Here is a 27,256-nt window from a genome sequence, read left to right on the forward strand (position 1 = left end):
GGGGGTTTAGTTATTTAAATTAGGTAATAATTAGTAAAGTATTGAGTCAGTCACTGCAAGAATTTTGTATTAAAACAATTTATTCTTATTCCTGATATTTTGAATCTAATTATAGGTGAGTTTTTGGTGATGAAAATTAACATTACATTTCTTCGATAATTGAAAATCAGAATCTTATTAATACTTTCTAATTTCTTATTCCTGGTATATGTAAAGTATGTATGTATAGAAAATTTAGTCTCTGCTTGGGGTAATTCTAATTCAAAAGGGATATTTTGATTTAAGACTGATCAATAAGTCCCTCTTCTATAATTCTGGAAACAATTTGAAAGCCTTATTTAACCACCATTAAAAGCATAGCCCTAACATCTAGTACTACTACTAGACACAAATTATGACAAATGTGCTGTATTTCATTGTAAATTGTTCTTTGTAGTTGTTACTTGTGATTTTCCAGTTTACAACTGAGTGGACATTTTTCTCATAAATGTTTATTGCAATTGAAATGTGTTGATATTACATAGTAGAAAATGATACTTTCTTCTAAATACTTTGCAAATTAGTTTCTTTGAGATTATAGTAGTAATTTTTAATTTTGTTTTACTTTTTTATCAAAACTGCTAACTCGAGCAAATGTTAAATGGTGAACAGTCTTATATTTTGTGGTCTGAGAAGGTGGTTATTTGGAAATTATGTTCTCTGAATCTATAGTTTTTTTTTTTCAAGGATATTTGGCAAGTGAGAAAAAGATAATGCAGGAAAGGAGAGCCAAGTACACACTTAGGGGAGAAGCCAACACTTGACAGGGCAAGACTTTGTATACTTTATTTTTAGGATTTCAGGGCATTTCATTTTAACATCCATTACTACTGTAGGAGAAGAATGCAAATATTGCCTCTTTAGTAATTCAGTTGATGTGTATAAATCATTCTTTTAAGAAAGTAATATTTTCCCATTTTAAAACTTAATATTTTATATAAACAAATTCTAAGCTTCATTTTTCTATGAAGTTTATGAATTAGACTATGTCCAAGATCTAAGTAATCATAACACCATGACTACAGTCATAAACAGACCTGCTTTTTCTTTTTTATTACTATATATATATAGTGCCATATAGTGATAATGCTACTAATCTGAAAAAGCTGAGAAATCTCAAATAAATATTAAATTATTTTTAATAGTGATAAGTGTAGGGTTTTTTTGGTTCTAATCCTTCAAAATGGGCAGATTTGGTATGTATATTTTTAGTTAGCTGTTCTGGCACAAATGATAGTTACATTTATTTACTCATTTTATGTGCATATAGCCAGAGTGAGGTTCTCCAGGGTTGATTCATACCACTTTTGAAGCTAGAGAAATGAAATAAGATAGTAATATTCAGGTATTCTTTTTTCTAATCTCCAACTCCCCTCCCCTCGCTCCGGGTAAATAATTTTGGTACAAAGTTGTAGTAATAGTTTTCACAGTGGACTCTGGACTCAGACTGGCTTGGTCTGATTTCTGGCTTTATCAGTATTAGCTTTGTGGTCTTGGGAAGTCTCTATCTAGGGTTGGTAAGATTAACCATCAGTCACTGTTACTTTTTTGTACACACACACACGCGCTGTCCCCAGATAAGTAAGTAATGCATATTTGTACACATTTATAAAGTACAGAAAAGCAGAGAGGAAAATAAATTACCTATGCTTGTACTTTCCTTTTTTTAAAATATTTTTTCTTCATTGGTTTTTAGAGAGAGAGAAACATCAATGAAAGAAAACATCGACTGGCTGCCTCCTGCATGCCCCGCACTGGGGACCTGGCCCACAACCCAGTCATGTGCCCTGGAATCAAACCGGCGACCTCTTGGTGCACGGGTTGACACTCAACCAGTGAGCCACACTGGACAGGTGTTTTTATTGATTTTTTTTAGAGAGAGACGGAGAGAGAGAGAGAGAGACAAATCTATGTGAGAGAGAAACATTCATCAGCTGCCTCCTGCATACCTCTCACTGAGGATGGAGCCCACACTCCAGGCATGTGCCCTGACCAGGAATTGAACCCAGAACTCTCAGTTCATGGGACGACTCTCAATCCACTGAGCCACACCAGCTGGGCTTAATAAAAAAAAGCAATTTCTTTTTTTTTTTTTTTTTCAAATCCTCACCTAAGGACATTTTCCCATTTTTCTTCAGGTAGAATAGGAGGGGGAGAGAGGAAGAGAAAGAGAGAAACATCAGCGTGAAAGGGACACATCGAGTGGCTGCCTCCTGCACAACCCCAACCGGGGCTGGGGTCAAACTGCAACCGAGGTACATGCCCTTAGCGGGAACTGAACCTGGGTCTCTCTTGACCATAGGCTGACGCTCCAGCTGCTGAGCCAGACCAGCTAGGGCAACAATTTCTTTTTTTAAATGGCATATTTTTGTTTATTTGATTCAGGATCTAGAAAACAGGAAATATCATATGTTTATTTATCAATTTTATTTCTTTAGTAAATTCTTTGTTAAGTTTTCTTTGTCTCTTCTGAGAAGTCTTTCCCCAATTTTTGTAGACCTTTTACATTTTAAGGGCCTGCCAAGTGTTACTTTGTTAGGTGAGGGTGAAGTATCATGGGCTGAATTGTAACCTGCCCTCCCAATAACTTCTTTTGTTGAAGTGCTAACCCCAGGTGCCTCCAGATATGTCTGTATTTGTAGATAGGGCCTAAAAAGAGGTCATTTAGGTAAAATTAGGTCATATGGCTGGTCCTAATCCAACATGACTGGTATCCTGATAATAAAAGGAGATTAGGACACACACACACACACACACACACACACACACGAATGACTATACAGGGTGGAGCAAATGTAGGTTTACAGTTTGTATGGAAAATAATACAGTAATTAATAAATAATATAAGAATAAACTGTTTCATGTTCTCATATCTGTAAACCTACTTTTGCCACACCTGTATGAAGGAAGACAGAGAGAAACTAGACAAGCCAAGGAGAGAGGCCCTCAGAACAAGGAAATTCTATGAAAACACCTTGATCTTGGACGTCTAGCCTTCAGAATTATGGGAAAATAAATTTCTGTGTTTAAGGCACCACGTCTGTGGTATTTGTTACAGCAGCTCCAACAGAATAACACAGGGCTCTTCACCTTTTGCAAATCATATTTATGACTAATAGCTTATTTAACTTGTAATTTTAGGTATGCAATTGGTTTTTTAGAAATACAGAATTTTTTCTCTCGTCTCAAAGTTTAGGAAATTTTACATTATTATTTTAAATTTACGTATAAAATTTTATTCTCAATTTTAAAGTACTTACAATATTAGGTGATAAAACAATAAAAATAACAAAAAATATTCATACTCTTGAAAGTCTGAAAGCTTTTTTGTTTATCATAGTTCAGAATTTTAAAGATTTTATAATAATACCAGTGAAACCATTTTGGATGAAACCTGTGAAGAGAAGCATTTTAGCTTGTTTTGCCTTTTTACCTATACACAGAATTTTTCCACTACATAAAGTGATCATTTTTATATATTCCATCCATACTATGAAAATATTATAATATCTGAGGGGGATTCTATTCCTACTCCCAACCTTGTTCTATTTGAAACATCTTTTTTTTGGCCTCTAAAGAAGAAATTGGGTAGGAAAATTTACAAGAATCCTACCAATAGGATAATGAGCTTATATCATTAGCTTTTTACTACAGTATTTTGCATTTCGAAATACAGTTGACCATTGAACAACATGGGGATTAGGGGCGCTGATCCCTGTGCAGTCAAACATAATGCATGTAATTTTTGACTCTCCCCAAATTTAACTACTAAAAGCCTACTGTATGTTATTGTGTATATTTTATAGTAGTAAATGATAAAATAGACTAATGTCTCCATATATGCTATACATAACTTTTTCTTAAATTTTTTTTTTTATTATTATTTCTAGGCTAGGTGGTTTGTCTGCAAGTCTTTTCAAATTGTTGCAAATCTCCAAAACATGTCCTAATATACTTACTGAAAAAAAATCCACATATAATTGGATCCACACAGTTTAAACCTGTGTTGTTTAAGGGTTAGCTGTACATTTCTGGGTCCATTTATTTTTCAGAGGCAGATGTGTGATGGTGACTTTGGTTGATTTATTCTGTATGGTTAAGATGTTCATAGCTTCTTATTGAGAAAGAATAATAAAATAGCACGTAGAAATGCTTCTGATTCTTCAGTGTTATTAAATGATTGACCTTTTTAATATGTTTTAGTTAGGTCTAATTAATTACTTGAGAAACTTTTATATTATTTTTATATAAAAGTCAGTTTTTAAAATTCAGACTACATTAAAGTGGCATATGGTCATTCAGGTGGAATGCAGGTAGCTAGTATTAGACCAGTGTTCTTAATGAAAGCCTGTTTGAAGGCAGCAGGGAACTGTTCAGGCAACAAGAAGTGTAGGAACCAAACCTTTAGAGAAGGAGGAATCTTGTGGAGGTGAGCTTAGTTCTCTAACAACTTCTGCTGTGGGCAAGAAGCTAAGGATTCATACCTTAAGCCCAGAAGTACTGTTGCTGAAAGACAGGAACAGTAGTACAGAGCTCTGGTGGAGACCTAGGAGAAATCAGATATAAGAAGATTCTCTCCTTCATATATTTGCTATATCCTGGGACTACCTGATAAGGAAAACTTAAAATGCTAAGCAGAAAATCTTTAAAAATCAGGGTGGAGCTTGTCATGTTTTTTGTAAGACACAAATTAGTTATGTTCTTCTTCAAGCTAGTTCCCTGAAGAGCTTTCAGTTGAAATTTGGGGGGATAGGGAGGAAACGGAAAAACCAGAGGTAGACTGAGTCTTACCAGGGCAGCAGTCTAATCTGGACTCAGCAGTGTTCAGTGGCCTAACAGAGAGAAGGATGAACCTTCCTCTGGAGAAAGATAATATCATCAGGAATCTTTGCAAGTTTTTATGTACAAAGATTGTAGGATCCACCAAAAAACATTACTTATAGGACTAGGACCAAAGGAAAAACAAATAATAGAAACAGGCCCATCTGGCCAGTGTGGCTCAGTGGTTGAGCATTGACCCACGCACCAAGAGGTTGCCAGTTCAATTCCCAGTCAGGATACATGCCCAGGTTGTAGGCCCGATCCCCAGTAGGGGGCAGGCAGGAGGCAGCCAGTCGATGTTCTCTCTCATCAATGTTTCTGTCTGTCTCTCCCTTTCCCTTCTTGTCTAAAATCAATAAAGGAAAAAAAAAAAAAAACAGGCCCAGGAATGACCCATATCATTCACTTCCACTTAGTTAAATAAGCACTTTAAATATTTAAAATATGTATAATATGTAAAAATAGAAGAAACTATGGAGAAAAGAGATAAAAATGATTTTTATTACAGTACTGGATGTGTACAAGATTAAATGGAAAGTAACAAAGGAAAAATACATATATCTAAAATTAAAAACTCATTAGATAGGTATAGTAGAAGATTGGACATATCAAAAAAACAAATAAATAGAGAGTACAGGGTTAGAATGGAGAAAACAAAAAAGATGATTTGGAGACTTGTACGAAACATAAAATGTTTTGACATTTGAAATACCAGAAGGATAGAAGAGAGAGAATTGAACAGAAGTAATTTTGAAAAGATAATGTACAGAACTTCCTAAAACTACTAAAATATATTAATCAAGAGATTCAGGAATTTCTGTTTTCCCTCATAATCAAGACAGATACAAAGAAAAGCACACTTGAAAGTAAAATTTCTGAAAACCAGAGATTAAGAAAAAAATTATGAAAGGAGTCAAAGGAGCCAACAGTAAGAATGATTTCAGACTTCTCAACAGAAACCATCTTGAAACTGTTTTAAGAAAATATTACCTAACCTAAATATCTATAAATCTAGTAAAATATCCTCCAAAAAGGAAGAAAAATTTATTTCAGACAAACAAAAATAAAAAGAATCCATTACTAGCAACCTTGACTAAAAATTAAGCAAATGAAAACACCAAAAAAATCAAATGAACAACAAATAGGATTCTTCAGGCTATAGGAAGAATTTCCCATTAAGGTACCCCTGAAATGAAGAATAATGGAAAAGGTCAGTTTGTGAGCAAATATTTATGAATTGGTATTGACTAAATATTAACTAAAAACATAAATAACAGATACTTTATGGGGTTTAAATTAGAGGTAGAAAAAAAAGTAACAAAGTGAAAGGAGAAGATAGTAAATGATATTAAAGTGTTATAAGAATCTAGCATTTTTATTTTCATTTATTTTGAAATCCTCACCTGAGGATATTTTTCCATTTATCTTCAGATAGAGTAGGAGGGAGGGAGGGAGTGGGAGAGAGAGAGAGTAAAAGAGAGACAGAAAGAAGAAAACGTGGGTGTGTGAGAGACACATCGATTGGTTGCCTCCCGTACAACCCTCCCCAGGACCCGGGACCAAACCACAACCAAGGTACATGCCCTTGCCCAGAATCGAACCCTGGACTCTAACCACTTAGCCAAACTGGCCAGGGCAAGAGTCTAGCATTATTAAAGACAGAATAAAGTAATACTTTCTGTTAGACTGCAGTAAGTCAAGAATGCATATTGTGGTCTCTACGGTAACCACGAAAAGAATAGTGAAATTATTGAGGGGAAAATAAAATAATCCAAAATAATTGGTTAATTCAAATGAAGTCCAGAAAGGAAGATTAAAGAAACCTAAAATGGGCAGATCAAATAAAAACAAAACAATACGATGATAAAAATAAATCTGCATATTTGAACAGTAGAATCATATTTTTAAAAATTTTATTAAAAGTTATTTTTGCCCTGGCCGGTTTGGCTCAGCGGTTAGAGCGTCGGCCTGCGGTCCCGAGAGACCCGGGTTCGGTTCCCGCTAAGGGCACGTACCTCGGTTGCAGTTTGTCCCCGGCCCTGGTTGGTCGTGCGGGTGGCAGCCACTCGATGTGTCCCTTCACGTCGATGTTTCTCTCTTTCTCTCTTCCTCTCTCTCCCTCCCACTCTATCTGAACAAAAAATGTCCTCGGGTGAGGATAAAAAAAAAAAAAAAAAGTTATTTTCCAGTTTAAAAGAGTAATGTATATAGGCAAAAAATATATAACAAATACACACATATTTGTTTTGTTTTTCTGACAGCTTCTTTGTGATATTGGCCACAGTGAAGAAAAATTGGGTTTTAACTATGAGGATATTATAATTTGGTAAGTATAGTTCAGTTTCTTCTCTTACCTCTTCTGGATTCTAATAATATGAATTTTAGAATTTTAAACTAAAATTAGAATACTTTAACACCTCATATTTGATCTACAGAAATGAGGATTTCCAAAATTTTATTTGTTATCCTGTTCTGATGTTTTGTAGTGATCAAATATAAAGAACCAAAGCTAATGTTGAAAGATACCTGGACTTCTGCAATTTAAACTTCTAAATGGCAAACTTGATTTGCTCATGCTTATTACTAATAGAGGTATAACATAGTAGTACAACAATCATTTTGGCATGCTTAAGAATTAAAATTGACATAAATAATCAGTGCCTACTGTCATTATAAAGTATTTTTATTTATTGGTTTAAACCAGTGATTTTTTTTAGCGGTGTGGAAGCAGGTAGGTAGATAGAAGGGAATAGATTATAGTGTCATTCGTGTAACAACTTGGAGAAGGCATATTTAATGTCCCATTGTTTATATAAACTACAGAAGGTAAGACAAAGCTCAGTAACATTTTCTTGGTTGGTGAGAATGTATCAAGGAAGCACAGATGAAAAAATATCATTAGTAAAGTTCCATGGATTACAGCAAATTATTTTTATATGTGTAAAATGACTAGTAGTTTTGCTTATTTCAACTGAAGAAGAATTTGTACCATAATTTTACATGTATTTGAAACTCCATCAGCAAAACTCTTTCTTTGTTTCCAAACAGCTTGCGGTTAGCTTTATTAAACGAAGCGAAAGAAGTGCGGGCAGCAGGGCTACGCGCTCTTCGGTATCTCATCCAAGACTCCAGTATTCTGCAGACGGTGCTTAAATTGAAAGTAGACTATTTAATAGCCAGGTAATTTTTTGAGAGCTGTCTATGTTTTCAAATGTTTTAAAAATTATGTGTTAAGTTTTAGCATACCTACCATTAACTGTATAGATTTTTGGTGTAAAGTCTGATCATTTTTATAGACAGACAGCTGTCCCTGTTATTCTGAATAAGATACAGAATCTTTTCGGCATCTTGGTCAAGTTTCCTTGTGTCTCCAACCAATAATAAACACTATTGTGAATTTTCTCATTGTAGACTAGTTTTTCCTGTTCTTAAACATCATATATTGGAAATTGCTGTGTAGTATTTTATGTTACTAATAGACCACAATTAATTTATTCCATTCTGTTGCTGATTTTCTGAGTTATTTTCAGCGTTTGGCTATTTTGAATAAAACATCCCTAACATTCTGTACAATTCTGTTGTTGATGGACATAGAGATGCCCTCATTTCTCTCAGGTAAATAGTAGGAGTAGAATTGCAGGTTCATAAAGTTTATGTATATTTAGCTTTAATAGATAACTGCCAGCAGTTTTCCAATATGATTTGTACTGATTTACATTCTTAGCAGCAATTTGAGAGTTCCAGTCTCTCTTCATCCTCATCAGCACTTGGAATTTTCAGTCTTTAATTGGCTGTGGTTTTCATTGTGAATTTTCTTTATGATTTTGATTTGCATTTCCCTGATGAGTAGTGATGTTTAAGCATCTTTCATCTGCTTGTTGACTCTTTGGGTATTCTTCTTATCTTTTGCTCATTTGATTGTCTATCTTGTTGTATTAGAAGTTCTTGGTGTCTTTTATATATGAGTCTATTTAGGTATGCATATTGAGAATATTTTCTCCAAATCAGTCTACCTTACCTTTTCACTTTTCTTAATTAATAAAGTTCAATTTAGAGGTCATTTATTTTACAGTTAATGTTTTAGGTCTCTTTGAAAGATGATAGTCTATGTTTTCTCTTAAAGGATTTATTCCTAAATATATTTCAATAGGTAACAGTTGATTTTTATCTTTATTGAATTCCAATAAATATGAGCAGCATTTATTGAAAATATTTTCTTTCACAACTAGATTAGTGTCACTCTTGTTGTAAATCAGGTAACAGATAAATATTGATGTAATTTTGCATTCTTTATTCTCTTTAGTTGGTCTGTTTGTCTCTTGCTCCAGTTTCTCACTGTTTTAATGATTGCAGCTTGATAATGTGTTGATACCTGTTAATGTAAGTCCTCCGACTGTTTTTCTTCAAGACTTTATTGGCTGTTTTGGGTTCTGAATTTCCATATGAATTTTATAATCATCTTGTCCATATCTATAAAACTTTCTGGGATTTTAGTAGTAATTATATTGAAGCTCTAGGTTAATTTGGAATGAATTGACATCTTAATAATGTTGAATCTTCCAAACCTTTATTTATTTGGAACTTTAATTTCTTTCAAAAACATTTTGTAGTTTTCAGTGCAGGGGTCTTGCACATAGTTGTTATGTTTATTTAAGGTATATTTTTATGATTTATATATTTTTATTTATTAATGTAATTAATTTTTCTCATCATTTTTACTAACATAGAAAAATAGTGTATTTTTTATATATTAACCGCTTATCTGTTTATCTTGCTAAATTCACTTTCAATTCTAATTGTTTTTAAAATTATTTTTGAGTTTCTATTACATAAGCATTAATTGCATATGATGAGCATTTTATTATGGTGGTAGTGGAAATCTTTATTTTGCTCCTAAACTCAGATTGAAAGTGTTCAGTATTTTGTCCTTATTTATGAAACTTGCTGTAGGCTTTTAATGGATTTTTTCCTATTTTTTGTTTGCAGTCCTGAAGTAAACACTTGTTCGTGATGTCACATCTTTTTCATGTATAACTGAATTTGGTTTGCTAATATTTTTACTTGTGTCAGTTCTTGTTATTTAAATATAGCTACACCAGCTTTCTTCTTCTTAAGGCTTGGGTAATACATCTTTTCCCATTCTTTTACTTTCTATCTTTCCTGTCCTTACATTTAAGTTTCTCTCCTATAAACATCATATAGGTTTTGTTTTTAACTGGTTTGACATCTTTGTCTTCTAATTGAAGTGTTTAGACTATGTTTAGTGGTTTTTTATATACATGATTTCTGGGCTTTATTTAATGTGATTATATATATGAATTTGTCTTCTGGTTATCAGTTTTTCATATTTTTTAGTTTGTTTGCTATCTTGCTATTTGTATTCTATTTGTCACATCTGTTTTTTGTTCTTTTGTTTCCCCTTTTTCATTTCTATTGGAATAATTGAGTTTTTCTCTTCTATTAATGTCTTCAGCAGTTGCCCTAGAGATTACAGCATGTATCCTTCACACATTAAGGTCTGTCACTTTTATTACAACCAGCACAATGCAGGAAACCTCTTACTATTTAACTATATCTTTTCCCCTTTTTTTGTTATTGCTGTATTTGTTATTTCTACATATATTTGTAACCCCACAGGATAGTACTATTCTTGTTTTAAACTGCAACTATTGATATTTACCTACATTATATATGCATTCCAATATTCTTCGTTTTTGTATTTTTACACTTTCATCTTGGATCACTTTATCTGTTTGATAAATTTTCATTGCTGTTTCTTGTAGTGCAGGTTTACTGGAGATAAATTCTCTCATCTTTTGTCTGTAATTGCCTCTATTTTGCCTTCTTGTTTGAAGGCTTTTTAAAAAAAATTTTTTTTATGTCTGGTTACTATTTTTCAATGCTTCAAATAAGTTTTCTGGTTTTTTTTTTTTTAACCTGTTGAACAGTAAAAAGTTTTTTTTTTATTTTTGTTACTCCTTTGTAAGTGATATGTCTTTTTTCCTCAGGCTACTTTAAAAGGTGTTTTTTTGTTGTTATAGTTTCTCCTCTTTGGTACTCCAGCTATGTAAGTTGAATCTGTTCATCCATTCACTGTCCCACCTGTCTCTGATACCCTTACTGTATTTTCATCCTTTGTTAATCTTTGTGCTTCAGTGTGGTTTTTTTATTCTTCCATCCTGCTAGTAAATCAGTCTCTTGAATTTTCAATTTTAGTTATTATATTTCTGTGATTTATTTTACTTTTATTTAAAGATTTTTAGTCTCTACTTATTCCTTCATCTTCTACTTTCTTGAGCATATTAATCATAGTTATGCAGAGAGCTCTGTATTCCAATGTGTGTGCTGTTTCTATTGTCATTTTCTTTTACTTTTTTGTTTATACTTGACCCTTCATTTGTTTTAAAGCATATCTTATATTATTATCTGATTGGATGTACATTCAACACTTCTGGCTCTGGATCATATTATTGTCCCCTTAAGAGAGTTAAGATTTATTCTGGAATGTTGGTGTATCACACTGATGGGTTTAGCTTTGCCTTTGCTCTAGGAAGTGGCTGTTTGGGATTTCAAATGAAAGTGTAAATATTCAGCAGTACCCCTTCACCTTGACCAGACTTGAGGCCTAATCATCTATTTTAGAGTATTATGTACCTGCTGAATTTCTGCTGAATTCCTTAGCTTCTCCACAGTAGCTTTTAGATTGCTTTCTTGGATTATAACCCTGTTTTGCACAACGTAGAAATTGACAAGTACCTTTAAGAGAAGACTGCATGCAAATTTGTGCTCCCTTTCCTATTTTTTCTTCTCTATGGGATTTTCTTCAAGTTCTAGCCGCTTTGGCTGTCCTGAAGTTCAACCTGTCCCCTTCAGTCCAACAAGACTTCTTCCTGCTACGACTCTGTTCCCCTAAAACTGAGGATTGACAAGGGCCCCCAGGGACAAAGCCTGGGATTGATATGGAATTTGTGCTTCTCTTTCTAGGGGTTATTATCCATTGCCCTTTTTAACAGTGGCTTTACAATTAGTTCAACCTTTATAGTTGTTTTAGGCAAGAAGCTTGATTTGAGCCTAGCCTCTCTGTTGCGACCAGAAATGGAATTCTGTATCTATTTACTTTTTTAACAAAATTGCCCTAGATTAATTATATACAGAGAGAAGAAATGCTCTTAGAATAGTAAACTATCCATATAGAAAGTATTGATTAGAATAATGAACTGCATAAATATAAGTAAAAATGACTTATTCTGCAACATAAATAAAAGACTTTAGAAATTGAACAATTTAATAAATTTTAGAGAGAAACGTCAATTAAGTGATATTTGAGTGTTAATTTTTGAAGTACACTCAGATTTCAAATTATATTTTGGTAAAATAGAATTATTGTGGCTAATACATAAGACTTTTAACTTAGTCATAATACAGAAGTGGGGCAAAAATAGGGTTACAGTTGCTTATAGGAAAATAATACAATAATAATAAATAGTAATACAAGAATAAACTTTCATGTACTCACAACTGTAAACCTACTTTTGCTCAATCCTCTATATAAAATTTAGGCCCTGGTTAAAAATCACAAACTAAATTGTAAGCTTAAAATATCTTCCTTTCACAGTTTTTATAAAATATCTGAATTTTATCAGACAGATGAATTTTTTTTTCAGTAGATTTCTGGTACTTTGCTGTATGTTTATTATTTCTGTGTAGACATATGTAATTCTGTGAATTATTTGCTAAATTCTTATCTACTTTCCTAGAGTTTGAAATGAAGTACTTTTGAAATGTTTTATTATAATAAGTATTTATCACTGGAGATATGTAAGCTAACTAACTAAATATCAACTGGTACTACATATTTACGTGTATTAAAATTTTAAATACCATATTGATATTACAAATATGGGTCTGATCTAGTGATACTGTTTTACAAAAAACTGTTAAGACTTTTATCAATAATTATTTTGTGTATTATTTAGGTGCATTGACATACAGCAGAGCAACGAGGTAGAGAGGACACAAGCACTTCGATTAGTCAGAAAGGTATGCTCCATGTCTAAGAGTGAAGGCAGATATATGGTTGTCATGTTAAGTATTTTTCATTTTTAGAGTTAGACTATTCTGTGAAATATTTCTATTAAAATTGAAAGGCTAAATTCTCATTAAACATTTTTATTAAAATTACATATGAGTTAAATAGATCTGTTAAACTTCAAGGTGAGCATAAAATATTTGTGTAATTCTATGTGATTAGGTATAGCTAGGACAATATTTTTTATAAAATGTTCATTGTAAAGAATAATTCTCCCTTTAAAGTAGACATGTAAATGAAATTGCCGTTTTGATATATTATTGAGAAAGAGGGCTACTTGCTCCTTTCCCTGATTTTCTCTTAATTGTATGCTTGGAGTTAATACTGTTAAATGGATACCACACATAGTTATCGCTAGTTGTTTTGAAGATGAATTTGGGTGCAATCTATAGGCAGTTGTGATAAGCACTTTAGGCCATTGTATATGATAAAAGGTCAGAATCTAAACTCTGCAAGGAATGTGTTACAGTTAATTCATAATGCTTTTAATGAGAGGCCTTCAAGGAATTTTTTTGTTGTTTAATATAATGTAATACCCTAAGGGCAGAGGAACAGAGTGAACTGAGTTAACTTTGTTAGGACATAGCTTGTGTAAGAATTTTACCATATAGTTTCATCGTAAAGTATTATGTTTGATTCTAAACATTCATGAGACTCATGAAGTGTATCTTTGTTTTGGTGTAAAAACATCTAAAATTATTTAGCCATTAAATTTTTTAGCTCTTCTCTTTCCCCACCTTGGAATTTAGTGCATGCTTCAGATGGTGCAGTGTTGAGTTTGTACATTAACTGGATTTCCTTTTTATCCTTTTTCTTCCAATTTGTCTAACTTGTGATTAGGAATAGTATCCATTGGTGAACATAGAGTAAGGAATAATAAATGGATGAGTTGTTCTTAAGAGATGTTTACAATTTTATTAGAGTGATACTGAGGATTGTGAACTTTTGTTGCAGGTAAACTTTTATTGGGACCATGGTTTGACTTTTTAAACTTAAATTTAAAAATTAGATTCATGATATTTATTTATGCAGTCTCTTGTACTGCCTTGATTTTGAGAACGCAAGATAAGAAAATAAAATAGCTTCTGAAGAACCTAGAATAAATTTTTTGTTATTGGAGTTATTTATGTCAATGTTTATCACACTAGGAATTAAATTGAGAAATTAAAATACACATTAACATATTAAAATAACATACTTTTTACATGTAAACATAAATAACATTTTAATGAAAATATCCGTATTTGCTATAAAGAAAACTAATGAGTAGAGTGGTATTCTATTAGATTTTTGCAGATCTCTGAAATAACTGGGTAGGAGATAGCTGAATTACCATGTGTGCTTTTGCATTCGGTCTGTGTGATTTCACATGCAGTGGAGCCTCTGGAAACTTCAGTATATACTTGTGAGAGAATGAGAGTTAAAAATGACAAATAATATCTTTGTTTTATTATGAAAATGATTTTAACTTTGCAGAATCCCTGAAAATGTCCTAGGTACCTCAATTTCCGGGACCATACTTTTGAGAATTATGGCTCTAGAAATTGTATTCACAAGAAAAGACAACTCTAAATGGATCCAAACAATTAAATTAATTTTTTTATTTATTTAGAGAATATTTTGTTTCAGTTTTGTAAAATTTTTATACAAGTTACAATTTATAAAATACCCAGTAAAAGTAAACAGACTATTGAATACAGTTTAGTAATGCCATTACAAAATTACATTCTGTTGTGTTATCTTCTGAAGTACATAGTAATTTGTGGCAGATAACAGTTGTGAATCCAAGAGCAGGAAAATTGCTTTTATCTGGTGGTAAAGTATAGGCTCCGAGAAAGAATTGTGGCACAGGGTTCCTCCTTGGTTAGCAGTTAAAGGGAAAGCACACTTGCTGAATGAACAGTGGCCTCTATTGGCCGGAGGAACTATAATGTCATTAGTACTTTTAACAACCAAAGCAAACACTTTTTTTTCCTCCAGTAACATCTTGGCAACTGAGCTAATAGAAATTAATGATAATATAATTGCTAGGTCACTGTGGGTTTTTTGTATGCATTCAAAAAGTTTTAAAATTTTCTATAAAAGTATTTTTTTAAGATAACTTGCTCTATGAGTAATTAACACATACACATGTTACTTTTCCTTCTCTTTCACTTATTTCAATCATTTGGAAGGTTTTTGTTTGTTTTCTTGTTGTTGTTTTTTCCATATCTGTGATTTTTTTTACCCCTGTCTCTCTAGTTCAGGCAATCCTTCCTTGTTTTTACCTCTGTAATTTTCTGTATAGTTTTTTCATTGGTCACCTGTTGCTTTTCTTTATCCTATTTAAATTGTAAGTCATCATTTTCTTTATATATAATTTATCCATGTAATAAGAGATTGATATATTAGTTTTGTGGTGTTTTTCTATAATTGTGAAGGGATCCATTTAAGGAAATTGTTTGCCCTTGTTTCACAGCAAGATGTTGGCAGAGCCAGTGCAAGAACTTAGTTTTTTGGATTTCCAAACCTATATTGGCCCATAGTTATTTTTGGTATCAAGCACAATCTGCTTACCTTGGCATTCAGATCCAACTTTTGGTCTAACCAATTATAACCTGTCTCATTATGCCATTATGCGTTTGGACAAGCTGCCCTCTACCACTATTATGATCATTATTTCTTTCCTACTCTTTTTATTTCATTTTTATCATTCTCTACCTTATATTCATCTTTCAGTCTCAGCTCATATTTCAGTTATTCCTCTTACAGAACTCTGTCTTTCTAATTCCTTTATAGCAGTTTACAAATTATTATCTATTCATGTTCTTTAATTTGTTTTATATCTGTTTGTCCTATCATGCCTAAAAAGATGGCTAAACTTTTCTTTTTATAGAGATAAAGTCTATGATTTTTCCTTTTTTGAGTATTCATTGATTTATGAGAAAAGTATTTTCTGATTTGCACAGAAAGTAAGAGTTTCTTTGCATATATTTCCCTGGAAAATAAGAATAGAGATTTCATTTGTATCCTTTTCATAACACTTAAGCTTCAGGGAATAGAATTTTATACTTTAAATTCTAGAAATCATCTGATCATACACATCCTTCTTTTATAAAGGAGGGAACAGAAGCACTGAGAAGGTTAATTTGGCCAGGACAACAGTTTATTAATGGTAGATTTGGTTCTGAAAGCCAAGTGGCCTGACTTCCTAGCCAGCTCTTTTCAGAACACATTATGTTTTATTTTGGGGGAAAATTTTCTCATAAGTTTCTTTTAAGCATAATAATAGATCAGTAAGTATTAAAATACATTTTAATGTCCTAAGAAGTTAGAATTTTCTCATCCAGAAAGATCAGTTTTCTATACCTCCTTTCCCTTTTCTTCCCTTCTTCTCCAACATTTTTGATGAATGGAAAATACTGATTAAGAAGTGAATGTGAAAACTTTTGTAGATTCTATAGTTATTGGAAATCTCTTTGTTTCATGGTTGTGGAACAGTATCCTATCATTTCAATTGAACTTTGTAATATTACATAATACTTCTTAAACAACATAAACCATTTAAAAGTACTCTAGCCAATATAGATCTTTACTTTGATTTGTCATAGTACTTAACTAGGTATGTTTAATTTAGTTATATTGCATCCTCTAATTGTTTCATAGCACAAATCTTATTTTTCATCAGGATTATAAATCCACTAACATCTGGGACAGGCTAATTACCCCAATATTTTATCACCATCCAAATAGAAGAAAACATTTTCTTCTCCCATTTCAGGGACTTATTTTGAACTACTTTATTTACCAAATAGTCTTTATTTATTAAAGTCATTAACTCCATAATTTTTTGTTTTCCAAACTGATGATATATGTTATCTATTTTCAGTTTTCCAAATATGTTATTGCCAGTGAAACTTTTTTTTAAAGTGAAATTCATCCAAAATTTATTGCCAGATAAATACTATTTTTATCATAATTTTTGAAATATTAAAAATAGATTATAGATTATTAACTTTGCCTTTTGGAATAGCAACAAGTGATAGAGATAGGGAGGTCATTGGGCATCTATTAAAGCAAAGAGAGAAAGAATGAGGGGCCAAGTCAGTGAGTTTGGTGGGGAAGAGAGTAGAGATGATGAGGTAAATGGGTATATGGGAAAGGAAGTCAGGTATGTCATAGTACAGTAGTATGTTGACAGCTGTTGTCCCCACTAATGTACTTTGTCTATGTACTGAGAAGTTTAAATTATAGGTTCTATTCTAGAGAAGCTTAGTATCAGAAACATTATATCTTGTTGTTCAACTAATTTATGGTCTGGACTCAGGGAAAAAAACCAACCCATTTTTATGGTAATGATATTAACATTACTTGCATCAATTATTAAGTTATATTCTTTGAAATGTTCATATGAAGCAGAAGATTAAAATTGATGCCTGAATCTTATAAATACTCAATGGCCTTAACAACCTCAATTTGAAAAAAGTAGGTTTTAAAAATGTACTATGAAGTAAGTAACTTCTTTTTCTGATTTCTCTCTGTTACAGATGATTACTGTGAATGCTTCCTTGTTTCCTAGCTCTGTAGCCAACTCACTAATAGCAGTTGGAAATGATGGACTTCAAGAAAGAGACAGAATGGTCCGAGCATGCATTGCTATTATCTGTGAACTAGGTTAGAATTTTGAGTAATAAAAACATAGTATTTTAGAAAGAATATGTAACTTTGCTTAATGCCTTTAATACATAAATTCTTTTGTTACTGGCACAAAGATATGAAAAACTAAGACATTCCTGATAGGGGAGTAGGGCGTAGAGGACTTGCTATTTAACAAATAATTTCAAAGTGACCTTAAAACTATAAATTTTAAAGTTTTTCTCATCATGAAATTTAGTATGTAAGAATTGCCCAAGTTCCGGTAATTACAATAAAATCTCTTAAAATCTGGCTCTCAGATATCAGTTAGCCATATGATATCTTGATATGGGTTTAAAACAACAATCCATCATACGTTTAAAAAAAAAGGAATTCTAGCCCTGGCCAGTTTGGCTCAGCGGTTAGAGCGTCGGCCTGTGGTCTGGAGAGACCCAAGTTCGGTTCCCGCTGCGGGCATGTACCTCGGTTGCAGTTTGTCCCCGGCCCTGGTTGGTTGTACGGGTGGCAGCCACTCGATATGTCCCTTTCACATCGATGTTTCTCTCTCTCTCTCTCTCTCTTCCTCTCCCTCCCACTCTATCTGTACAAAAAATGGAAAAATGTCCTCGGGTGAGGATGAAAAAAAAGAAATTCTAAATGCAAAAAAAATTGAAGTCTTAAGTGGAAAAACAGAAAAGTGGATATTTACTGATCATTGTAAAGAAGAAGAATTTTGAATTACAATGGAAATCAGATTTCAGAAGCTATAGATTTTATTATAAGGAGTCAAGAAAACATACTACAGTGCCAGAACAAAGAAAAAAATAAATGTAACACACATGATAAGTAAATAACTTATTTAGATACAGAGCAATAGAAAAGATAGATAAATCTCAAAGAAACACATGGCCAAACAGCATATTTAAAAAGTTCATCCTCACACCCTTGCTGGTTTGGCTTAGTGGTTAGAGTGTTGGCCTTCAGATCCAAGAGTCACAGATTCAGTTCCAGTGAAGGGCACATGCCTTGTGTTGCTGTTTGGTCCCCAGTCCTGGCCAGGTCGTGCGGGAGGCAGCAGTTGATGTGTCTCTCTCACATGAATGTTTGTCTCTCTCTCTCCTCCCCCTCCTCCCCTTCTCCCTCCATCTGAGGATAATGGAATAATATCCTCAGGGAAGGATTTAAGAAAAAGAAAAAATTCGTCCTCACTTACAACCAAAGAGATATAATTTAAATAACAAGATAATATTTTTTCCCCACTAAAAGTAGAAATGGTATAGGTCACATTCACTCTTAATATAATAAATAAATTAATAACAAAATTTTAATCTAAAGAAATAAAAGAATCGACCATTAAGGATTTAAGAATCAACTGTTCACAATACCTGTTGATTTAGAAACAAAGTCAAATTTGATTAAGGAAATTTTGAAAATAAAAATTTGACTACATGTCAATGTATGGGAAGCCTGGAAAATTATACTCAGAGATAACATCATAAAATGCTTTTATAATTAAGCAAAAAGTAATGAAAACAAGTTAGTGAACCCAAGAAATAGAAGAATAAGGGAAAAAATTTTAAGGTAAGCAGAAGGGATGGAACAATGAAATTAGGAGTCTTAATTAGAGAACAAGATAGATTATTTAATCTAACCAGTGTTAATTGGAAGAAGGAAGAAATGATACACAAACATGCACACATACATAATATTTTAAAACCTCAAAGTTCAGAGAAGCAAAAGGTTAATATAAGAAGTAAGAAAGAGAATATAATAGGAGTTTATTAAATTTTGGAATAGTTTATACACACACACACTCATATATATGTGTGTGTATATATATATAAATCTTATTGAAATGAATGGATTTACAGAGAAAATTTGAATTTCCAGTTGACTCAGAAATATAAAACATGATAGTCTAAAGCCACTGAAGTGCTTTATGAAATAATTGCCTCCAAAAAGACTTGTCCAGGTAGTTTTGTCTTAACAAAATTGTTTCAAGGAAGAGATAATTCTTATATAGTGTAATTTGAGACCGTGAAAATATGGAAACCTACCAATTTTTTAATGAAACTAGCATTTATATATATACCCACATACACACAAATATAAAGTAAAATAATTAGAAGGTTACTTTGATAACATTTAGAATATCTCAAATCAGCACCAAACTGTTCTTAATGGTAGATCTGTACAAATATATCTTTTTAACTCTTAATTAGCATTGTTTAAAAATTTCTAGTCAGGTTAGTAAGACAAGGTAATAAATAAGGTTTACATATTAGAGAGAAGACGTTATTACTTTGTAGATGATAATATTAGGAAACTCTGAATTACCTGAAAAACAAAACTTAAGTATTTAGTGGAAACGTGAAAATAGATTTGATAGATTTATGTTTTAGCAATAATCAGTAAATCTAATAGAAAAAATCATACTATTTCCAAAGTAGAAAATAAAACTTTACAACAAATAAACTTAATAAAACATATTGACTTGTGTGTGTGTTTGGGAAGTACTGTTTTTTAAAATCCTCACCTGAGGACATTTTTTTATTTATCTTCAGATAGAATGGGAGGGAGACAGAGACAGAGACATAGATGTTGGAGAGACTTACCCCAACTGGTTACCTCCCTCATGACCCCTACAAGGGCCAGGGACCGAACCATAACCAAGTTATGTGCCCTTGACAGGAATTGAACCCGTGACTCATTGGTCCACAGGCTGATGCTCTAACCGCTGAGCAAAACTGGTCAGGACGGGGAGTGCTTTTGACTTTTGAATTTGTCCACTTGATTTTAAGAAGGCACACTTACTCTATTTGTGTAGAAATGAGAACATTGGTTACCTGTGTAGCAGAGGGACCTGATTGAAAAGTGATCTGAAGGACACTTCTAGCATGATGAAAGTTCTATATTTTGATTGAGATATTGATTACAAGGGTATAGGCATTTTTCAAAATTTTTTGAACTACAACCATAAAGATCTGTGCATTTTACTGTAGTTATACCTCAGTTAAGAAAAAATCAGAGAAGACACCTAATTCTGTAATTCAGCTGGAACAGGAAAGATCAACCATGAAAACATTTTTGAAAATGTTTAAATGGAATGGAAAGGAAATAAATAAATGATTAATAAATAATACATGAATAAGCTGTTTTGCATACTCACGACTGTGAACCTACTTTTGCCAGCTCCTGTATATTTTAATAAAACTTAATATTAAGCTAGGTTATGAAGAGAGAGAAATGCAAAAGAGTTGGCAGACCCTGGCGTATAGAAAACTTTAGTACATTGAAAATATAAAAATCAGTTTGGGAAGTGTGCTGGGATAATTAAACATTTGAAAAAAAACTGATTTTATATTAAGCCAAACTGAGTTTTCTGACAGGTTGAAAACTGCAGTGTTCATCATGAACTCACACATGTTTGTGCACGCATACAATGAAGTGCCTGCTCTTTGAAGTAAAGGAGTTCCTGAGCTTAAAATCTGAGTTTAAAATCTAAAGTACAATTACAAATTCAATAAAAGGTTTGAAACAGATAAAGGGCTAATATTCCCACTATATAAAAAAGTCCTTGCCATTGGCAGGACAGAAAAACCATTCCAGTAAAATACAAAGGATATAAAATAACAATTCAGAGACATAAAAATTAGAATCAGTTTTGGAAGTATATTCACTACCTCTTACTAGGTATATTTTATCCACATGCCTTTTTTTTTTTTTTAGAGAGAGTGGAAGGGAGAGGGAGAGAGAGATGGAAACATCGAAGAGAGAGAACATCGATTGGCTGCCTCCTGCATACCCCCCACTGGGGGGATTTGTCCTGCAACCTGGGCATGTGCCCTGACTGGAAATCTAACCAGTGACCTCTTGGTACATGGGTCCATGCTTAACCATAGAGCCACACTGGCAGGTTCAACATGCCTTTTTAAATGTCTGACTAGAAAGTTTTTCAAGTCAGAAAGTTGTTTTAAAATAAAACCCCAGATTTCTAATTACTTTTTATTAATTTTCCCCTATATAATATATTATGTTTTTTCTTTTTCTTTTAGCACTTCAGAACCCAGAGGTGGTGGCCCTTCGAGGTGGACTAAACACCATCTTGAAAAATGTGATCGATTGCCAATTAAGCCGAATAAATGAGGCCCTCATTACTACAATTTTGCACCTCCTTAATCATCCAAAGACCCGACAATATGTGCGAGCTGATGTAGAATTAGAGGTAGGAACTTTAATATTCTTTACTAGTTTTAAAATAAGATTTTAAGTACAACTCTTTTCCATTTTTAAGTTAGTAGATGTATCACAGCATTATCAAAATATAATTTACTAATACTGGCCTTTTCCTATCAATATTTCGTAGGTCATTCGGTTTGAGAAATATGAGAAATATTACTATTCCCAAAATATTTCCCCAGTGTATAAAGCGAAGTTAATTTTTTTAACTATGTAAATTTTGCTAATTAAATCAAAGCACATGTAAGTTTGCGTAGACATTTACCTATTTATTTAAGAAGACTACTTTTTAAAAGACTTTTAATATGTTTATTGTTTGACTAGCTCCTGCTAATTATATACTATTTATTTATTTTAACAGTGCTAACAGTCTGTGAACTTAGACGCATTTGTTAGCAACTAATGACCATATATACTTGAAAGAACTAGAATATATATATTTCTATAAAAAGTTTTTTTGTTTTTTTACTAGTTTATTGTTTTTTATAATCTAAAATAATAAGGCTACTATGTACTCTTTTTTAATGAAGTATATAATGCAGGTTGGGACAGAATTATCACAAACTACATTCTAATAGTTTATTTGTGTGAATGTACTACATTGTTCATTACAGATATCCTTTAGAGTAAGTTTAAACTCAGGATTTGTTTGTGTTGGGGTTGAAATTATGCAATTTATATATAAAACATGTCTTAAATGTTATAGTTCTGTTTTTCTTACGGCTATTAGAAATAATTGAGGTTATAACATTGACATTTGCTTATATCATACTAACAAATTTAAGTACAGTATTCTTAATATATGACTTTAAATACATTATTCTTGGTAGTCCAATGGGAATAAACTGGTATTTTTGGTATTTTACTGTATGTTTAGCTTTAAGGTGTTTTTTATCAAGTAGAAAAAGTATAATTTTAAGACTGGAGAGATGATTGCAATAAAGGAAAATAATCTGTGTAGGCCTGTTTTTCATTCCTGTTTAATTGTACAGGAAATTGGAAAGCCTTTATATAAGTGAAAAAATTTCAAACGATTCATTAGACATTTAAGTACACGACTATGTCTTTGCCTCTATCTTGTTCTTTAAAACCACAAAATTAGTTTGTTTGTTTTTTTTCTTAACAAGATCCCCCAGAATAGTATAGTGATTGAGAACATAGACTTTGGTCTATATTGATCGGGTTTTGAGTTTTTGCTATATGACCTGCTAGCTTTATGATTTGGGGCTAGTTATTAGTCTGTCCTCGGCCCATTTATTCATAGGTAAAATGAAGGTTATGGTTTTTACCTTGAAGAGTTGTGAAGAATAAGTAACTATAATAATAGTGATAGTAGAAATAGTAGCGGCAGCTAACACTAATGTGAAGTTTATAATGAGGCAGGCGTTATTTCCATGTGTTTTTCATATACTCCAATCTACATAAAATATTTAATACCTGGCACATAATAATATTCAACAAATACTGGTTGCCTTAGATGTTACTCAACATCATCTTTATCATCATATTCATTGTAGAATCTGCTGTTAAGAGAATATTGTCCTTATTATTATATTTCACTCTAAATTGATAATTGGTTCTCTTTTCCACATACAAAGGAACCATTTTCAGTGCTACTGTCTGTTGTTAGGCCCAAGTCTTCTTCCTGTTAGAAATCTTTTTTTAAGCTTACCCTGGCTTCTATTTATATTATATTATATGTAATATGTTTCGATTTAGACACACAAAAAAATGTAGATTTAATATAATAATGTTAATAGAATAGATACTCTGTAAAGGTTATAAATTAACTGTAATTTTATAGTAAATTAAAAAAAACACTAATTAAACTTTAGAGTGGAATAAGGTAGTTCATGGCATCTGCTGTGGAAAACTACAAAAGCTGGGTGATTATGGAAATCATACATTTAAAGCAGTATAGAGCTGTGAAAGCAATAAGGACTAGAAGGAGTGAAGTTTTATGGATGGAAGATACTTGGAGAGTTGCCCTGAAGATCCATAGATGCCCTTTGGGGCACTTGCTCACTGGGCGCAGGGTAGAGGCTAGGAATATGAGTAGGCCCAAGTATAAGACCAGAGTCTTTGGCAGTCCCAGGGGCATGGAATGAGAAGCCTAGAGACGTGAGAAGTCCCTGCACCAAGTCTGACTTACCCCTCCAAGCGTTTGCTGAAATGAGAATCCATGCAGAGTGGAAGCTACCACGTTAAAACCTCAGGAAAGCACACAGGGTGCAAAGGCCTCCCAGGAGGAGGGGCCATGGCAAAAGTTTAAAGGCCTTTAAGAAGTAATGTACACTGATTATACAATTGCTTTTATTCCTGGGTCCACTTACTGATCAGCATATAATTAGAAAGTGAAAATCCACATAGACTTTTGCTGGGATCAGAGAAGCAGGAGGAGCATTTGGCAGTTTCGTGGTACTAAAGTGACAAAACTGGATTTTCATAGTTGATTTCCTGCTCTTGACATTTCCCCAAATCTGCAGCTATCCTGGATGGGTAGCTAAAGATCTCAGTTCAAAACCTATGAAAAAAATTCTACTCTCAATGCTAAGGAGAAGAATACTTGCTATGCCCTCTATTGAATGCACTGGTGGGCCATACTTGAGGAACAGGAAAACCAAAGTGGACTCTTGTTTTATCAGAATTTCAACATTGTCTCAATTTAACTCAGTTGGTTAGGAAAAGATGATCGGCTGCCTTAACCTACCTGACTAACCGAGGAAAGGATAAACCATCTGATGAAAATAACATCACTTGGGACCTTTTATAAAATTCAACACGTCTGACATTTAATCAGGATTTTGACTGTCATACAGAAAGGTAAGACTATATGACTGAAAACCCAAAAGAAAAACTATTCTGTAGAAATACTGGTAAAGGTGATCCAGACATTGCAGGTAGAGGGAAAGGACTTGAAAACAACCGTGATTCATGTGTTCAAGAAATGGAGGAAAAGAGGAAGAAAAGAGATGAAATAATGGAGAATTTCACCAGATAATTGTAATACACACAGTGACTCAAATGGAAATTCTAGTATATAATATAAAACCTAAAATTCTGAACTCAGTGAAGTTAAAATTCATTTTGGACAAGAAGATATCATTAGTAAACTGGAATAAAAGTCAGTACAAATATTCAGAATAAAGCACGGAGTGTGGGGAAAGAAAGGAACAGAACAAGAGGGATAAAACATCATTGTTGTCTTTGGAGAAAGAGAATGGGCAGAAGCAAATATCCAAAGATACAATGGCCAAAACTTTTGTTTCTAAAACTGATAAAACTTCATGTTTACAAAGCTCAGAGAACTTCAAATAAGGTTATACAAAGAAAACAACATGTAGGCATGTTATAGTAAAATTGTTGAAAACCAAGACAAATGAAAATCATAAGATCGGCTTTAGGAAAAAAAAAAAGGTAACTACTTTTAAAGGAGCAAGCCTGACAACTGATTTTCCAACAGAAATAATGGAAACCAGAACAGTAGAATGGAGTCTCTAGAAGGTGGAAAGAAAATAATGCCAACCTAACCCAGAGAAAATGACTTTCAAAAATAAGGGTAAAATAAAGATTTTTCAGACTAAAGACCCAAGGGAATATAAAGAAACACTACTCTTTCTTGGATTGCTTGCCTATGTGTCGTGAAGACGCTAAAGGAACCTAAGGTGAGGCACACATGGGGAAGAACTAGCCCTGTTGCCAGCAACTAGCACATGGTGAGGAAACCATCATGAAGCAGTTCTTCCAGCTCCCGTCAAGCCCCCAGATGACTGCAGCCCTGAGCAGCATTGTGAAGCGTGTGGGGGACACAGAGTTGTGACTACACAGCTAAATTTCTCTTGAGTTTCCTGAGCCACAGAAACCATGTGAGATAATAAATATTTATTGTTGTTTAAAAATGAGACAGACACACAGAAAGAATGGCTACAGGGAGTCCTCATTCAGAAGGAAAACAATCTAAGACAAACAAGGAAATGTAGGAAGGAATGAAGAATACCAGAAAAAGTACATATGCGACTAAATATAAAAACAATACTGATTGTCAAAAGCAATATTAGTGATGTCTTCTGTATTTTAAATTATATTTGAAATTAAAATTCAAACCACAATAGGCAGTGGGGGATATTAGAAAATGAGACAGAGTGGTTAAAGTTCTAAAATGAGTGAATTAGTAAAGTTGCTGAATTCAGGGACAATGCACAAAAATTGCTTGAATTTCTTTATACCAGCCACAAGAGGACAGTGTAATTTATAAGATACAACTATTTTAAATAATATTCAAAAATAGGCAAAACTAAGTCAGTGTTAGATGTCAGGATAGTAATCCTGGGGTTGATAGTGACTTGTGAGCCCAAAGAGGGAATAAGATTTTGAGGCTGCTGTTTTCTCTGGCTGGTACTGGGTAGAGGAGAATACTTAGTTTGAGAAAATCCATTAAATCATAAAATTTAAAATTTCAAAAATTTAATTTCTACATTTAAAAAATGAAGTATATTTCTTGATGATGAGTTTGAAGAAATGAATCTCTCATACAGTATACCCAATTAAAGATATAGAGAAGTAGAATTAGTTTTAGCTTGTTACAGAAAGAATGCATTTTACAATAAATGCTTTTTCTGCTTTTTCTTTTAGCGAATTTTAGCACCCTATACTGATTTTCACTACAGGCATAGTCCAGATACAGCTGAAGGACAGCTCAAGTAAGTATCATGTGTTCCTGGTCATTTTATAGGTAGTGTGTGTTGCCCTGGCCGGTTTAGTTCAGCGGTTAGAGCATCGGCCCGCGGTCCAGAGAGACCGGGGTTCGGTTCCCGCTAAGGGCACGTACCACGGTTTGTCCCGGCCCTGTTTGGGATTGTGTAGCAGGCAGCCACTGCATGTGTCCCTTTCATGTCGATGTTTCTCTCTCTCCCTCTCTTACCCTCTCTCCCTCCCACTCTATCTGAACAAAAATGGAGAGGATAAAAAAATAAATAAAGGTGATGTGTGTTGCTGTTAAAGTTTTAAATCTGCCTGATTGCGTGTAGAGCCAGAGCGTTGTGGGTTTGAGTGCATTGACTATTTCATGGAGTTATGTCGTAAGACTCTTATAATGTAACTGACATTTTTACTTTTAAGAAGTTAAAAGTAGCCCTGGCTGGTTCGGCTCAGCGGTTAGAACTTCAGCCTGTGGACCAGAGAGTCCCAGGTTCTATTCTGGCCAAGGGCACGTACCTCAGTTGCACTTCGTCCTTGGCTCCGGTTGGGGTTGTGCAGGTGGCAACCAGTCGGTATGTCTCTCTCACATCGATGCCCCTCCACCACCACTCTTGTCTGAAGATAAATGTAAAAATATCCTTGGTGAGGATTAAAAAAAAAAAATTAAAAGTAAGCTTTGGGAAATTTAAAGACTTGGTATTAATTTCTTATTTAAAAATGTAAGTTATACCCTGGCTGGGTGGCTCAGTTGGATGG

General features: G+C 33.2%; 1 protein-coding gene across 22 annotated transcripts in view; it reads left to right on the forward strand.

Annotated features, from left to right (window-relative positions):
• Window positions 1–27,256, forward strand: part of RICTOR (RPTOR independent companion of MTOR complex 2) — a 107,414-nt gene that overhangs the window by 41,579 nt on the left and 38,579 nt on the right. For 20 of the 22 annotated variants that reach the window (XR_004961745.1, XR_004961746.1, XR_004961752.1 and 17 more), the window contains 6 exons: window positions 7,122–7,186; window positions 7,909–8,040; window positions 12,837–12,900; window positions 17,476–17,602; window positions 21,619–21,788; window positions 26,435–26,502. Coding sequence is in view for 5 of the 22 variants with exons in the window: in XM_036280463.1 (XP_036136356.1) it covers window positions 7,122–7,186; window positions 7,909–8,040; window positions 12,837–12,900; window positions 17,476–17,602; window positions 21,619–21,788; window positions 26,435–26,502 (626 nt within the window). In the remaining 17 variants the exon portion in view is untranslated. Of the gene's footprint in view, window positions 1–7,121; window positions 7,187–7,908; window positions 8,041–12,836; window positions 12,901–17,475; window positions 17,603–21,618; window positions 21,789–21,937; window positions 22,046–24,476; window positions 24,626–26,434; window positions 26,503–27,256 lie in introns of those variants that run through there. The other 2 variants (XR_004961756.1, XR_004961759.1) reach the window with 2 other exon arrangements.

This window comes from Molossus molossus, unplaced genomic scaffold (genome assembly GCF_014108415.1).
Source record: "Molossus molossus isolate mMolMol1 unplaced genomic scaffold, mMolMol1.p scaffold_m16_p_3, whole genome shotgun sequence".
Taxonomy (NCBI): Eukaryota; Metazoa; Chordata; class Mammalia; order Chiroptera; family Molossidae; genus Molossus; species Molossus molossus.